The sequence below is a fragment of the Sardina pilchardus genome, chromosome 15 (genome assembly GCF_963854185.1).
Source record: "Sardina pilchardus chromosome 15, fSarPil1.1, whole genome shotgun sequence".
In the NCBI taxonomy this organism is placed as follows: Eukaryota; Metazoa; Chordata; class Actinopteri; order Clupeiformes; family Clupeidae; genus Sardina; species Sardina pilchardus.
Genome location: NC_085008.1, coordinates 19,395,238 through 19,412,737, shown reverse-complemented (window position 1 = coordinate 19,412,737; position 17,500 = coordinate 19,395,238). Strand labels below are relative to the sequence as shown.

General features: G+C 46.6%; 2 protein-coding genes across 2 annotated transcripts in view; both read left to right on the top strand.

The window, feature by feature from the left end:
• Positions 1 to 4,704, top strand: part of reps2 (RALBP1 associated Eps domain containing 2) — a 35,084-nt gene extending 30,380 nt beyond the window's left edge. The window contains exon 20 of the mRNA XM_062556561.1: positions 3,075 to 4,704. Within this exon, the coding sequence (XP_062412545.1) occupies positions 3,075 to 3,143 (69 nt within the window). The 3' untranslated portion in view covers positions 3,144 to 4,704. The remainder of the gene's footprint in view (positions 1 to 3,074) is intronic.
• Positions 4,705 to 9,518: 4,814 nt separating this feature from the next.
• Positions 9,519 to 17,500, top strand: part of nhsa (Nance-Horan syndrome a (congenital cataracts and dental anomalies)) — an 89,624-nt gene continuing 81,642 nt past the window's right edge. The window contains exon 1 of the mRNA XM_062556159.1: positions 9,519 to 9,977. Coding sequence (XP_062412143.1) covers positions 9,698 to 9,977 — 280 coding nt within the window. The 5' untranslated portion in view covers positions 9,519 to 9,697. The remainder of the gene's footprint in view (positions 9,978 to 17,500) is intronic.

Genomic DNA, 17,500 nt, shown 5'->3' with positions numbered 1-17,500 from the left:
CAGTGTAAATCCTGTGTGTGTGTGTGTGTGTGGGTGTGTGTGTGCGTGTGTTTGTGTACAATGTGGGAGAAAAACAACATGGAGGATGTGCAGCACACCGCTGCTGCAGATGGGACTACCCCCACCCCTCCTCACATACACACACACACACACACACCACCCCTCACCCACCCGGAGACCTCCTCCCTCCCTGACATGCCTAAACAGGGCACATCACGCATCACGCCAGCGCCTCTCTCCTGCACGCCTCAGTGCCCCCCCTAACTGCACACACCCCCCCCCCCCCCCCCCCCCACACACACACCCACACACACCCCTACCTCCGCTCCCACACTGCCACCACTCTGTGCCACTCAGGGTTCAAGCCAGTGTCGCACGCACGGACATATGTGTGCCTCGCCTGCACTGAGCAGCTCCTCTGCGCTCCTCACATACTGTTCACATATCTGCATCTGAGTGTGCACACTACCGTGCGTGAGTACCGGTACAGTATACTCTCCTGCTCCTGTCGTGCACAGGAACTGGGCCACTGTACTCAGTAACTGATGTATTTTCAGGGATGAAGCCATCTGAGACGGAGGTTACCCTGAGCCAGCACTGGATCATGTCTCTCTCGCGATACACACACACACACACACACACACACACTCGCTTGCTCACATACGCATCCAGATACTGTATACCCACAGCGAGGTCTGTGTGTTTATTCTGTGCAGCGAAGCTACCTCTGTCACCTGTCATTCAATATCTTCAATGCCTTCAGTGACACATACAGTATGTCCTTTGTACCCCCCCACACACACACACACACACAAACACACTCATTTGCACATACAGCATGTGTGTGTGTGTGTGCTTGTGCGTGTGCGTGTGTGTGTATGTGTGTGTGCGTGCACGTAGGCCTACTGTACGTATGTAGTAAGTCTGCATGCTTGTCATTCTCCTCTCCTCCCCATCTCTCCGCATGGCCCACAGTCTTTTATAGCTACTGTAGCACTGGAGCCCAAAACTGGGTACTGTTCTTGGAGCCCGTATCAGGTTTGAAATACAAGTATCAGCCTCGCTCAGTCTAAACATATCCCCTTTGCCTTCCTACACTCGTGCACACACACACACACACACACACACACACACACACACACACACACACACATGCATGCACACACATGCTCTCTCACACACACACACACACACACACACAGACACATTCTCTCTCTCAAGGACATCTAACAAACACACACACTCGCATACACACATTCACACACACAGATGTATCATTATCCCTTTACCACCTGTGGAAGAATAAGGAGTGAATTGGTTCCAGTGAGTTTTGCTTGAGTTTTCATTCGCATGCCACGCATTGCTGAGTGTCTGTCCACCTCTGAATGCACAGGCGCACGTTTACACACACACACACACACACACACACACACACACACACACTCACATTCCCCAGCGCTCCATGGAGAGACCATGCTTTCTCAAAATACCCCAAAGCCTAAGGCACTCACAACTGGCCTTTTTAAAATAGAGTATCCAGCAGCTGGTGTGTGTGTGTGTGTGTGTGTGTGTGTGTGTGTGTGTGTGTGTGTGTGTGTGTGTGTGTGTGTGTGTGTGTGTGTGTGTGTGTGTGTAAATGAGAGAAGGAGAGAAAGAGAGAGAGTTGATGCAGTGCAAAAGTGCCAGGGGTGAGGAAGTGCGGTGTTGTGTTCTAAAGAAAGAGAGTGACAGCCGTGTGTGTGTGTGTGTGTGTGTGTGTGTGTGTGTGTGTGGAAAGGGAAAGTGCCAGGAGTAAGATATAGCATTTGAGTCCAAGATGAATACGGAAACAGAAAGCTGTGTGCTGTGTGCGTGGCACTCCACGTGTGTGTGTGTGTGTGTGTGTGTGTGTGTGTGTGTGTGTGTGTGTTAGCTCTTCTAGTTTTTTCCACATTCCTGACTTAATCTGGGGACCATAAGATAGCATGACAACCACACACTTACCTGCCTTATCCATATACCCTGCACTCCCACTCATTGGGACATGGCATAGAAATATGTTAAAACCTCTCCTAACACACACACACACACACACACACACACTACTCAACCAATAGCAGAGGATTACACTCCATCAAGTCCAGCACTTGCCTGGACAGCCCCACACTCTCCCACTCTGGCCTGTCACAGATAGCCAATATTGATTTGTATAATGGAGGGAGATTGACAGCTTCAGGGACACTGCTCTCAGGTCATAGCCTAAACATTAGCGTTGATGGCAGGCTGGCTATACAATCTGACTGCAGCTGCCGAGGTTAGTGTGTGTGTGTGTGTGTGTGTGTGTGTGTGTGTGTGTGTGTGTGTGTGTGTGTGTGTGTGTGTGTGTGTGTGTGTGTGTGTGTGTGTGTGTGTGTGTGTGTGTGTGTGTGTGTGTGTGTGTGTGTGTGTGTGTGTGTGTGTGTGTGTGTGTGCGGGTGAGTGTGTGTGTGTGTGTGTGTGTGTGTGTGTGTGAGTATGTGTGTGTGTATGTCAATGTCTGTGTGTGTTTAGGATGGCCGCTGAGGATTGCGGTAGGTTCTCTTGTGCTAGAGAGGCTGATTGGCCGAACCCTGATCTGACTGAAGTGTCCTGAGAGAGGTCAGAGGTCAACCCAAATGGGCTTCTCAAGACGCGTCGTCGCCACCTTTAAGCCAGGCGGAGGAGAGAGGCTGTGGTCGTCATTGATGAAATGTGTTCCTTTTTGTGCAGAATAGTGAAGAGTAGTGGAAAAGGTTTATTCAGCATTCACCAGTGTACTGAATTCACTGTACCTGAATTTAATTTACAATTATTCATAATGCACTGAATTCATTGGACCTGAATTTAATTCACCATTTATTTATCATGTACTGAATTCACTGTATCTGGATTAAATTCACTATTTATTCATCATGTACTAAATTCACTGGACCTGAATTGAATAAACACTGTTTTATTTGATAATTTTTTTTGAAGGAGGATCAAATTTATTAAAGTCTGCCTGTTTTCTCTCTCTCTCTGTCTCTCTCTGTCTCTCTCTATCTATTTCTTTCTCTCTTTCCTCCTCTGTCTCACAGGTGGTTCATCAGGAACGGGTGACACTGGAATCCCAGCTTGAGCATCTCCGACCTTTGACCTCCACGTGACCTGGCCTTCCACACCATGTCGTGGCCAAGAAATGTGTCCTCCACACGGGGAGGTCAGCAAGCATTCAAAGCACCCAAACATTCTAAAGCACCTCTCCCTCCAGAACACAAGCATAAGAACGGCCATTTCCCTGATCTCTGACGCTAGCTCAAAGACTGACTGACTGGATTTTTAATCTCAGAGGATCCACTCTGAAATATCTTTTGATGAATGTGAAATGTGAATGAGGCTAAAGTGCGGCTCGGTCATCACCCGTTGTCAAAAGTGGCATTACAAAATCACCCAAAGGGCCAGGAGCCATCAAGGAACACTGAAGAGAGAAAGTGTTCCCTGTAGCTCAAGGTACAATATTATAACCTAGCCTGAATCTACTATGCTATTGTCTTTTTGTTTAGGAGACTGTGACCATGAAATGTTACATGTGTGCGGCTTGTTAATGCTTGCAGATTGTTGTTGTTGCGTCGTTGAAACGGTTTCTTACTTACTGTCTGATTTTGAGTGGTGTTGATGATGGGTAATGATTGATATGAGTCCTGATATGACGTCAGCCTCATCCATGTTGGTGTGTCTCTGCTAGATGAAGCACAGTTGGTCTCTATCCACCATGCTCTTGTACCGGGTGCATAGTGTACCTGTCTACCAGGTAATGCTCGTGCCTCTGGCCTGTCACTGCTGCAGAGATCAGTGCCCTCCACAGAGTGGCACATCTATATTCAAATGGCACAGGTTAAGTCACCATATGTGTGTGTGTGTGCGTGCGTGCATGTGAATGTGTGTGAGGAGGTGTGTGTGTGTTCACACAAAACTGACGATGGTGCTAGCCATACATCCTTTACAGTAGTGTATTATCTGTGTGTATACTGTATGTGTGTGTTTGAACAGTAGCAACAAATTTTTATTTTTGACAAAAAAATTGACACACACAGAGAATGTGTTCCATGGCCGTGAGTTGCAAATGATGGATGTATAATGCAATGTTATGTTTCTTAGACTGTACATAGACATCGGTGCATTACTCTTGAAAGACATTTGCACAGTGAGTATACATTTGACATGAAAGTAATAGACGATGAATGATTCAATGTGTTTAATTCTGCAAGGCAGTCTTGTTTTGATTCTTTATTCCCATTTTTTACTTCCCAATTATTCCTTCATTGTTCATGTTGTTTATTTATTTTTTTAGATGTATTGTTGTTGTTGTCATTGTTGATGTTATGTTCTTTGACAACATTCATTAAGCGAAAGCTAGTGTAATTATGGTAACAATAGATGATCTTGATTAAAGGGCAATGATTTGATTTCATTTGATTTGACAAGAAAATATGAATGAAAGAATTACCCAGTATAAAAAGATGAAACAAAAAGAATGTTTGAAAAAACATTATTTTTTTCTATGAAGTAATGCCTGTATGTGCTTGATTTGTTTTCTATGCAAAATGATGCTATCGGCCAAGCTTGCATTTTGGCCTTATTTTTTGATACATCTCATGTGTACATACTGAAACAGAACCTGACCATGCCTCCAGAATGTGGCTCAATAAAATAGTTTGTGAGGACGTACTTTTTTTCTGAATGCTTTCTGATCAACCTCAGATATGTAAAACTGTTTTGGTTATTTCAACAATACACATGTCTCTAGTCTAAGTCAAGCTCACCTTTTACACTCTTGCTCAATGTCCTTGGCAAGGACAGACCACAGTGTTCTCAGCAGCACAGGAATCTAGATGTTTAAAAAAAGAGAGAAAAAAAGCAGTTAGCTGTCCAATTGCTATTTTATTGGCACAGGCTATGTGATCACTCTAAAACGTTCGGAAGAGATCACAAGAATTTTACAATTTACGCTTCCCATATCCGTGTATACAAATGTCACCTCATTTGATTATGGGCGATCCGTCATTAGGTCACGGAGACCCAGAGCTGTGTTTTCTCCCGCTCCTCGTACAATGATGCATCTATTTGTGAAACATCCCATACGCTCGCACTGATTGGTTCCATGTGGCGAAGGATGTTTGCTTTGGAGCGCATGCTGTGCGTGAAACAACGGCGCGCGCAATGAGCGACGAGGTGCAAAACGACAAGTCAGGTCTCAACCTGCACTTTCCCCATGTGGTGACGGTAAACACTAAACTGAGGAAAGGTTGAATGCCATTGAATTTTGCAGTGAAGCAGAGCGCAATTGATTCTGATGGGTGCCACTCCTCGTATTGAATAGCGCTGTATCACTTGATGTCATAGGGCAGGTCCTAGAAACAGTCATGTCCCGCATATAATCCGCATTGTGTATAAGCCGCAGGACAGTGTTTTATGCAAGTTAAAAGAAACAAAACCATATTGACACCATATAGAACTGACCCCCCTGTATTAACCTCATAGCTGAAGAAATTGTGCAAAATCAGTATATAAGCCGCGGCTAATAGTCGGGAAATTACGGTATAGGAAACAAATTTGGCAGTGGATTTGGCTATGCGGTTATCCAGTCAGATTCATCTCACTGGAGCGAGAACAGGAGGTGGAGAGAGTGATGACGGAACAACTGCAGAGGATGAGAGACCGTGGGAGAGCAAGTGGAAGCAATATGCATAAAAGAGCTTCATGGATTTAATGGGACCTCTAGGTGATTGCATCGCTGGTTTCTTATAATAGCTCAATCTTAGCTTTTTAGATTCAAGATCAAAGAGTGGCGTCACACCATATGCGTCACAATCCTCCGTCAAGCTGCACTCGCTGACTTAGCCCCCACCACATACACATACACATACACACACACACACACACACATACACACACACACACACACCCCAACCCCACCCCATCCCACAAAACACCCTCCAGCCCCACAGAAGACTTAGTGATTCATTTTTAATAACTCCCATAGCAGTTGGATGCCCATCCCCGCGCCCCTCCCCCCACTTCTCCGCCCCTGAAAAAAAAGGAAAAAAAAAACACACATACAAACATCAATGCGCACAAAGCGTATGGATGAGGATTTAGGTCACGTGCTTGTGGGTTTTCTCCCCTTTTCTGCCAGGATACCAGTTCCATAAACAGCTACCGCTGGAGTTCAATCTCAGTTCAGTCGTATCTCTTGGAGATAGGCCTCTTTTCTCACTAAGTCCTCTTAAAGAAAATGAGTATGGTGTGCCTTAGTTCTCATCTCGCCGCCTCGAATCTAGGATGCCCACTGAGGATACGTGTTTGCCCGAGTCTTCCTTCCTCTTCTGCTCGTGTTTTTGTTCTCCGTAGAGCAGCTTTCAGCTTGTTTTCTTCACATAGACCTACTTGAAAATAAAAAGGAATGCATGTGTGTGTGTTTGTGTGTGCATGAATGTATGTGTGTATCTGTGTGTGTGTCTGTGTATGTGTTTTTGTGTGTGCATGAATGTATATGTGTGTATCTGTGTGTGTGTGTGTGTGTGTGTGTGTGTGTGTGTGTGTGTGTGTGTGTGTGTGTGTGTGTGTGTGTGTGTGTGTGTGTGTGTGTATGTGTGTGTGCAAGCATTTGTGTGTGTGTGTGCGCTTGAAGAAAATGGCTATGGGAAAGCCATTCATTGAGTGTAAAGATCAGAGGGGTCGGCGGAATTTTTCACGGGAGATTCTTGTCATGCTTGCTTGAACCCCCTGACCGGCAACCACACATTCTTCAACTGGCAGCCCCATCTCCACTCCCCCCATCCCCCCATCCCCAACACCAACCTCATCAGCCCCCTTAATGCTCACCCCCAACCCCAACCCCATACGCGCACTCTCACACACATCCACACGTGTTCCCTCACATGCTCACACACACACATAACCACACACACACACACACACACAGATACACACACACTCAAAACACATGGGCAGCTGGGACACAAAGCCTCCACCAACGAGGGTCAGAGGTCACTCGGCTGGTGGCTGCATTCCCCGACCCTCCTCACTCAGCGCTCGCCCCGAAATAGCCAGCGAAGAGGGGCGGGCAGCCCGGCGGCTAGCGCTGTCTTAAAGCATGTGCTGTGCTGTGCTGTGCTGTGCTGTGCTGACCACACATATCTCAAGTCTTTGGCGAGCAGGGGGCGGCTATCAGTGCGGCCCTCGGTCCAGCAGCGGTGTCCACCGTCTCCCTCTAAAAAGCCCTCAAGTCTCCTATCAGCTGTCAGGCACTATCAGTGCTCTCCACTGGAGAGTTGATGACCGGTCTCTCACTCTGTCTCTCTTCGTCCGTTTATCGTGCCATATTATCTCTATCAGAGTGTCTCTCTCTTTCTCGCTTTCTCTCTGTCTCTCTCTCCTCTGACTCCTTACATGTGACACACACATAGGAGAGAGGGTGGACACATGTGCTGTTGTCCACCCAGAGGTCAAAAAAGGGGCCATCACGAAACCATAGAAACGGCTTCCCTCTCACTTCTTCCTTGTCCTCCTCTGTCTCTAGTTTCAGTTCAGCCTGCCCTGGGTGTTTTTTTTTAAAACCACTTTTATTGTTCCAGGAAAGAGAGATATTGGGGGATACAAACCCAATAAAAGACTGTTGGAAGAGCTTGTGTGGACAGCATGTGTATGTGTGTGTGTGTGTGTGTGTGTGTGTGTGTGTGTGTGTGTGTGTGTGTGTGTGTGTGTGTGTGTGTGTGTGTGTGTGTGTGTGCATGTATATTCTTGTGTGTGTGTGTGTGTGTGTGTGTGTGTGCATGTACCATTGTGTCTGTGTGTGTGTGTGTGTGTGTGTGTGTGTGTGTGTGTGTGTGTGTGTGTGTGTGTGTAAGTGTAACCCTCTGTCTGTTTGAGCATGTCATACACTTGTGTTGCATGTTATTCTTTTAATTCACCATACATCCCAGCAGCAGTACTGTAAATGCCATGGCAATGTCACACCTCGTTTGAGCAGCATGCTCCAATGGTGGCGTCATGTAATCTTGCATTAGAGCGGGTCCTGTAATGTGGCTGTATGATCCTGTTACTATAGAAACCTCCCATTCCATGTTCTTATTGTCAGCTGTGGTATGTTCCAAACTTTCTCTCAGGAGGCTGCTAGCTACACTTTGCATGTGGTGAACAGAATATTTTCATGTGCATTATGTGAGATGATTTTAAGATATTGGTAGTAGTTCTAGTTGTAACATAATAATAATAATAATAATAATAATGTTAATAACAATAATAATATGGTATGTTAAGGTGTTTTCTATTTGTATGCTAGTGCTGAGCTATAATATTACATTATCTAATTATATCCAGTACTATTTAAATCTGTCAGTGGCTTTCATTACAAGACAACAGCTGCATGTAGAAGTTCTCAGAGACTGAAAGAGAAAGAGAGGGGTGAAATATAGAGAAAGAAAGATAAATAAACAAACAAATGAATAAACAAAGACATGATGTGATACCTGGCAGGTGTTCATGTTGTGAGATCAGTGTTGGTGATATTTCACAAAGCACACATTTCACCACTAGAGGGGCCATTCAAAGTTGCAATGCTTGGATGTTTGTCTAAGAATCTTACACTATCATAGCTTTCATTTCACACTCTACTAATAAGCGAGCGTGGTTAACTGCGTTTGTGGTACTTCTACAAATACTGCTTTCAGTGCGTAACCACACAATGACATGGACAAGGAATTCTGTCCTGGAATAATGGGGAAGAAAAAACATATACTCTCAACACGCCCGATATTCGGTGATGACGGGACTGTCTCTTTGTGAAAATATGGCTTTGCCGAGCTGGCAGTTCTACTCCGGACATTAGCCAACCCACAGGAAAGGCTTAGAGACTGTCACCTCTTCCGAGTCTGGCACTCGTCAGCCAGGGTTTAGAGAAAGCCGCAGTCAGCAAATGTGAATGAAGCTCCTATGACGACTCCCTACAGGAATCTCTCAAACTCTATAATCCAGAAATAAGGTGGTTGTTGGACTCACTGGGCTGTCCAACAAGCGAGGTTTCCTGTCCTTGCGTGATGCACAATGCCGGTGAATTCAAAAATGCTTTTGAAATAATTATCATTAAAGACGAGTTGTAGCCTACACCCAATTCTATTTATTTCAGTGTATTCATATATCATTCGTCCCAATAGTCTCCTGTAATCATAGCATGGCATATTATTTAAACACCGTAAAATGACACCGCATAGGTCTAATTGACTGAATGGCCGTTTGTTATAGTATAGTAATGAAATGTGATCATCGTGTTTAGAAATCACGTAGCATAAACATTATAGCGCATTGTCTCTATGTTTATGTGTGTGATCCTCGCACTCTGCTCGCATGTGCTGCGCCGCCATTCCTCTGGCGCTCCACTCCGGGTTTTGCCGCTGTCTTTAAAGCCACCTTTACTTTAAACCAGTGAAACACACCACCAATAGGCTACTGATGTGCGGTGGAGCTGGGTAAGATTTTGGTGCGTTACCACGGAACAGTGTGTGTATGACCGTGTGTGTTGAAAGAGTGAAAGAAGGATGGAGGACGACCCACAACTGAATTCAGAAGATCTGGACTAACAGGGGGCCATCGCAGTTTTGAACTGTTTTCCGGGAACTGTTTCTTTTGAAAAGGGGGGATTTATTTTCAGCCACATGTTAAAATGCCATTTGCCAAAAGAATCGTTGAACCTCAGTTATTGTGCAGGCATACGATTCCCAATGAGGAGGGATTGCTTTTCGAGGACCTGTGCACCATCAACAATGTGGCGTTATCACGGACCTTGCGACAGCTTTCCGACCTGGCCAAGCACGCCTGTTCCCTGTTTCAGGAGCTGGAGAATGAGATCGTATCGACAAACCAGCGGGTTTGGGTTCTTCATGGTAAAATAGGAAGGCTCCAGCAAACCACCACTGGTCTCGACCCTAAACAGGAGGCAGTGCGTAAGTAGTACCCTTACTTCTTTGAGTCATGTGCAGCGCAGTAAGTAAAAACAACTCAACACCGCTGTCATTCACAACGAGACAAAAAAGATTCACCCGGGCGTTATAAGACTTGATGGAGGCTAGGTCGTTTTTATTGGTGCTATGCGAGGATGAAGTGTGGCCTCAGCCGTAAAAAGTGAGAGTTCAGAAGAGCCAGTAAGCGCGGTGCGCACTAGCTGAATCACAGAGACCCGCTCAGCTATTCCCTTTACTCGCTGGAAGAGGGGCGTGTTGTCTGCATGGTTAACAGCAATAGCGCCCGGCAGGCTATCTTCAAGCACATGTAGCAGTGTTGTAGCTATGTAGTAATGCAAAGCTACAATGTGAGCATAAACATAATTCGCCCCAAGTGTTAAACATGTCATTGGGTGGATTACTACAGCCAACGCGACCTATATTTACATCTAATAATGAGCGTATTCGTCGCTCTAGTTAAGATGCAATGCATTTCAACACACTCATAATGTATTGCCAACCTTATACCAGTGTAACACATGCAAAAGGGATATTTTTGAGTGCGAATAGTAACCTGGACACTAGGTCAACATTTCTATTGTCAAATGTTTTTTTTAAATTATTATTGTTTATCTATTTATTTATTTATTTATCGGAGTTTATCAGATAGACTAAATGATTTCCCCAATAACCCCAGCTAGAAAACATGTTAATAGGAAAGGACTAATTTATAACATTTCGGGGGAAACTGATATAAAAAGGGTCCATTTATCCATTTATCCATAGTGTGCTGCACTTTCGTAATTCTCATGTCGTCTAAAAACAAACAAGTGAACTCCACGTGTAGTTAAATGGCAAACTAATGTATGCCTTAATAACAATCTACAAGACTCTTGTTCATGTTATTTGGTATAGTATTTGAGGTATGCAAAATATTATGGTTATGTGTGTTGGTTGTGGTTTGGCGTTGAGGTAAGCCAACAGTGGTCATAGCTGACTGCGAATCTGCTGAAGTTCTCAGACATTCTCAATCAGTGAAATTCTTACTGACATTCCGAGGCAGAAGTGAATGAGAGGGAGTAGCCAGTCCTCAAAACTTGATAAAGGCACAGCGTGTCTCCATTGGCTGGGTGTTGGCAGGTCTGTTTTCACTTTTGCTCTCTGCCTGTGTTCTCTGCTGCCTTCACTGAGGTGTGTGTGTGTGTGTGTGTGTGTGTGTGTGTGTGTGTGTGTGTGTGCTTGTGTGTGTGTGTGTGTGTCTGTGTGTACGTGTGTTTTCCTGTGTGCGTGTATGTGTATGTGTGTGTGTGAGTGTGTGTGTGTGCATGCCTGCCTGCATGTGTGTGTGCCTAAACAAGGGTCATCACTCATTGGCTTTCTGCTGCAACCCCCATCCCTCCCTCATAAAGATCTAAGTTTTTACTTGGGTGATCTGCACAGATGAAATTGAAATGACCCTGAGGTGAAGGACCTTTCGCTGGAGAATGTCTGCGGTGGACAGAGCTGACATTCGCGTGGTGGCAAAAGCTGCTCCTCTACTCTGGAGAATGTCGATAGTATGCCAGGCATGGAGCGAGTTCTTCCTCATATACCTACACGACCTCTATGCCCATTGGCCAGAGATGTTCTATAGGAGAGAGAGAGGGCTGTGCTGTGTTCGCTCTGCCCGTCGTGGCATGTTCCTTGTGGCCTTCCTTCCTTCCTTCCTCGCCTCCCTTCCTCCCACTTTCTTCTTCTTTTATAAAGCCGTCTAATGGTATACGTCCCCCGGGGCCGGGGCTACAGATAGCCTCCTTATGCCGTGGCTGAAGCCCCTCTCTGTAGGACTCGGTGTCTGGTTTGCTTTTCTAAAGGGGTCGTTCAGGTTAAACAATGCCCCAGGGGTCAATGAAAGAGTTAGACCAGCGAAAGAAAGCGGGGTCGGGAAAAAGCCTATAAGTCGCTTTATTGTCTAGCTGTTTTCTTTTGGTACAACTTTGTTTAAGTTATAAGGTCTAAGCGTGCTTTACTGCTTTTAAACCTGTATTAGTGCTCAAAGGTTGCCATGTTAAACAGCAGGCAGTGAGAGTGTGGAGAATCCTCCTCAGTGGTCCTATACGTGGTCGCTGAGTGATGCTTGTAGACTCGTTGGGTGGCTCTGGTTTTCTTCTGATGCGCCTCGGCATGCCGCGATTTGTATAAAACCACAGCAGGTAGGCTGCCTCCACCAGGGTGATCCCCAGGACTCCTGGAGTGGACTGGAAGTCTTATCTCGCATCAAGTAATTGGTGTGTTGTTATCACATCAAGGTTGAGAGACATAGTTGACCAACGGATGACCCTCATCAGCTGAACAAGCCCGAGATTATCCCTTGTTCTGCTCTCAGACGTTACCCTTTTCTTACTTCAGATATCCTGCCAAAAGACCAAAGCTGCTGGCCGCCTCTGACTCTTTTCGGTCATTGACACTGTAAAAAAAGAGAGTTATTGTTGTGATAATCCAAAGAAGAATGCGTTATTGTTCAAGGCAAGTCCCCCATTCCCTTAATTCCAGTTAATTGTCCCTTTTTTATATCAGTGGCTGTCTCAGTTACCTTGTGACAACAGAGGCTCTAATCTGAATGAGAATTAGTGCAAATGGGAGCTGGCCGGACTCCCTGCCCTGAGAGGGAGGGGGGTGGGGGAAGGTGCTCTTTACTTTACAACATGGTCGTGCCTTCTTCTCTTGTCCTTGGGCAACAGTCCCAGAAGGGAGGACCTCTCTCATTTTCCAGCTGTGTGGTCTCAGACGGTATAGACACCAGCCAGCCAGCTAAGCAAGCAGTCTGTCAGTCAGTCAGTCAGTCAGTGGTAGCGTAGCAAACGGCCGCCCTGCCAGTCTGCATGTGTTATGTCTCGAAACGTTCCAGAGACTGTGTTGTGGCTGTGGTTTAGTAGCATGCATGCTTACGCTGTATTTGATGAGGTCTCCCTGTCCAAGTGTATGGCTTCTTCATGCTGTAGAAAGTGATGGTAGGCCCAACACCATTCTCGTGCCTCCATGTTGAGACAGCAGGGTGCTGCCTTGAGGGTGTAAAGTCTTTTTTCTTTTTTTTTTCTTTTATTCTCTCCTTCTGCCTTTTTGTCTCTTTTTTCGGCATTTCTTAAAAACTAGCTGTGCATCTTCACAATGCGCAAACAATTCAACCAACCCATGATCATAGCAACTTCAGGCACTCACCCAAGAAAGAATGCTATTGTGTGTTTGAAGTTAAAAGTAGCCCTGTGGGGCAACGTCAGTGCCATGCCTTGCATTTACTAGCGAACTCCCCAGAGGTTTCAGTCTCTTGGCCCCTTCAGACGCTTGAAACTCCATTATTGTCCCAGCGTGCCAGTGTTGTCTAGGAGTCTTGGATTTAGCAGAACCTATAGTTAGGAAGCCCTATCTGTGTGATTTTGTGTAGGCCAAGGGGTTATCTGTCGTGAAACGAGGGCCGGTAATTACATGGTGAAAAGGGCTGCTGTGGGAAGATGAAGTAGCATTGGGGCTTTCTGAGTCCTATTGTCATGGGTTTGAGGCCAAACCCCATGACAAAAATTAGTCAAGCAGATAGCTGATATAGTTCTTTTAACTGAAACAAAGATGTTTCTTTTCCCCACAGCCCAAGCACAGGTGAACCGCAGTTCATTTTGGTACTAAACAAGCCTTACCTTGTCAGTTTTGACATTTACAGTTCCTCCAGGTTGATCAACATGCGGCCTATGTTGACTTGACTGACCCTGACCACTAGCTATATAAGGCAGTGGGAGTCACACTCATCTCTCATCACCCCCCCCAGAGCTCTTGCTCAAAACAGTGTGGGGCCCACACAATGTCTGTCCAGCCTCCTCTGTGTTTGGGCTGGCCCCTTTCCTCAAGTACTCTGGAGTTATGGGCCTGTGACTACTGTCCAAAGAAACCATGCGGGACCTGGCCACTCCAGTTTGTTTTGTTAGCTCATACACTCAGGATAAGCATGCATGTGTTGTTTTGGCAGAGGTGTCCAAGGTTACATAAGTTCCTTGTGGAGTGATGTAGAAATAGTAGTAGTAGTAGCAGTAGTAGTAGTAACAGCAGTAGTGGTGGTAATAGTAGTTGTCGTAGTAGTATTAGTAGTAGTTGTGGTGGTAATGGTAATGGTAGTAGCAGTAGTGGTAGTACTAGTAGTAGGAGTGGTAGGAGTGGTAGTAATATGTAGGAGTAGGAGGAGGAGGAAGAGGAGGAGGGGATGAAGTCAAATGCAAGAGCGTAGTGTACCTCTGGCTGCTTTCTCTAAGCGCACATGGTTGGCAACGTGCCACATTCCAGTCTGAGGCAGTCCTGACCGTTTTGAATGAATCGGAGAGACACGCGCGCGGTGCTCTGTACGCGTGTGCCTCTCTGACTGCTATTGGTCCTGATGGCCTTGAGTCCGTGCTCACGGGCCTCCTCTCCCTCATCCCCTCGCCTCTTCAATTACACAGCCCACGTGGACCGCACAGAGATCGCATTGCATTGCCTGCTCTCCAAACAATCAATACCCACAGTTGTTGCTACTACACCCCATCCTTTTTCTTGAAGGGAGGGGGGGGGGGGGGGGGGGCGCAAGGTTGACAGGCGTAGGACATGACCGTAAAACAAGCTATCATGAAAGCCATAGGCCTGCGTTCCAGAGATTCCCTTTCCTCAGGTATGGCCACTCCTGGATGTTTGACCTGCAAACTATTTGAAATGCAAAGAGAAACTCCGGGCCACTTGGAACAAGGCTTCTGTGTGCTCATACTCCGAGTGCCACCGCGAGGTCAGGGGGGGCCGAGCGCTCTGATAAAGCATGTGGGATTTATTTCCCCGAAAACCAGAATTCCTAATAAGTTTATATGTCAAGGGCTTTTTTTTTTCTGTTGTATATGCGGACAGGGATTAAACATGGTTTATCTCACTGAGTAAGTTTGTTCAAGGTCAGCTTGCTCGTCTGGCTCGTGTTTTCGTGTGTTGCAGCTATTGAAATACCTCTGTTTGATTGACCCGTCCTCTATCCACAATGCTAAGCATCGTGTGCCACCCGTCGTCTCAATGCCATATGCTTTGAAGTGGATGGAAGGTGTGTGCTGTGCCGGCAAGTTGCCGTTTTCCCTGGAATGACGGCACGTCCAGTCATTAAGATGATGGATCGTGTCTCTCCGTCACGGGGTCCAATCACAGCGTACCTTGAGGGAGGTGTGTCCCGCAAAAAAAAGGCAAGCCAGACTCACTCACGGAACGGTGTGGAAACACGAGCTTGTGCTTGGGGGATTGTTTTTCCGGAACGGGTGGGATAGGTGGTTTTCGGGAAGCCGAGGCGCTCGCGTTCGCGACCACACGTGCTGGAGAGAGGGGCCTCTAATCACCACCGGCGGACACAAGGGTCCACCGAGGGTCAGGACAGAAGAGCATTGCACATCTGAATCTCATTGTCCATTTTTTTTTCCAGCATTGCTAGGGACATTTACAGTCGGGGAAAAACAACTTGACTTGAAGATGACAGATTCTTTAAGCACCTCAGCGACTGTGTTTGTAAATGGCTCAAAAACTCTTACTCATTTTCCCGGGAAGTGGAACTCCCACGTGCATAACATATTCTTTAAGTCGTAGTAACAAGCAGCAGTGGCGTGCATGCGTAGGCTCACTCTACACACACAGGAGCATACCTAATAGCTGAGGTCATGCCACTACAGTCATTTACAGATGCTATGCATTACACTGTAACTCTGTCAATGTTGACTCAGGAAACCTCAGAACAACAACCACGTCGGCCGTTTTGAATCTTTCTGTGTCCTCTCCAGTACCATCTGGCTCAGTACTGGACCAGACCCGCTCTCATTTCTTTCTCTGCGCTTCTGCAAACTTTAGTTTTTAAGGTGCATAACGACATATACATTTAAAAAAGACATCTGTGTTGCATCGGCGTTCCTTTACTCTAATATCTCCTTCTACTTGCTCTCAAAAGTTTCTGAAGGTAAAATTTTTTTTTCTAACCTGCATCGACGTGTATTATTATTCGCTCCTTCGACTTCTTTGCAACTCTTTCTTTTTTGGAAGTGTAAGTTTGCCATATTAATCCCTCAAATGCAAGCAGGGGCTTTTTTTTCTCCCCCCCCCCCTTATCCCGAAACAATGAATAATATATGGAGGAAGTCAAATTAATTCAGTGGCACTGTTATTCAGCCGTTATCTTGTGTGAAACTGGAGATTCCAAATGCATAATGTATTACACCCGTTCTATTTTAAAAGCCCAAATTCGCAGGCTCTCACTCGCATTTTTACGCTAATGTAGTAGGCGAAACAGAAGAACACACGGAAGGAGCTCAGACAGAGACAGAGGAAGCCAATCTTCCTGTTCACTCATGACTGCAGTCAGCCTCCTGACGATGTGTTTTTTTTTTTTTTTTGTATAATTTTTGTATTATTCATATGTGTTATTGTATCGTTTGGATGAGTGAGGATGGGTGATATTGCCCGTGTTTGTAGTGCTTTTCCGGGCTTATGGGCTAATCGTGGTGCCCCCCCCCCCACCCCCACCCTCCCTTCCCCGTCCCCTTTCCCCATCCCCTTCCCCACACCGTTGTATTTGTTATGCAACGCTGAGAGTAAGCCAGACGCTGGAGGCAGCCGCTTGCTGCAAAGTCTGCATAGTAACAGCCCAGAGGTGAGGCGCAGACTCCCTCTCCAGCTCCGACACTGAGGCTGGGGCAGAGGCAGAGGCAGAGGCAGCTCTGACCTTCATGCGGGCCACAGAGGCCGAAGACTCCACCGCTGGGGTGGGTCCGCTCAACTCCCTCAGCTACTGGGTCCAGTCGGGGGGGGGGGGGGGGGGGGGTAATGGAGTCTCTCGGTCATTCCAGATCTCTGGATGGACTTTGTGTTCTGCATCAGTAGCAAGTGATGAGGGAGGGAGAGGAGGAGGAAGAGAGGAGGGGAGGCAGTTGAGCCCAGATCCACACCAGCCCCACTGGCCCGGAAGTAAAGGAGTTGTTTTTGAGGGAGGCGTTCCAGCTCAGTTGGACTTATCGCGCTCCCGGTGCCTCACTCAGCGCGGAGACCGGAGAGAGATATCCCTCCACACGCAGGCTTCAGTGCTGCTGAATGAAGTAGTCCGGTCATTAAGGAAGCATTTGAGCTCAGCTCCTGCTGAAATGTACTGTTATGTAGTAGACCTATTTGTCACATCGCTGGAAGCTCCTTCATGGTCACCCCAGTGACCGGGATGAGTAACAGCCGTCCCTTTGTCTCTCTCGCTCACGCAGACATCAGGGCTGTAAAATGTGTATTTCAGCAGGTCAGGACAGCTTGGCTGCCGCTGATGAAACACTGTTGCTAATTATAGAGTGATATCAAAGGCACATCCCCCTGCCCCCCCGCCCCCCCGCCCCCCTCTCGTGCTTGTCTTAACCCCGCCCCCCCCCCCCCCCGCCCCCCAGCCCTCATCGGTTTGATGCGGAGAGGCTTACAGCAGACATCTCCGGTGTTTTCATACGCATCCTCAGGAAGTGATGTCAGCTTTCCACTCCACT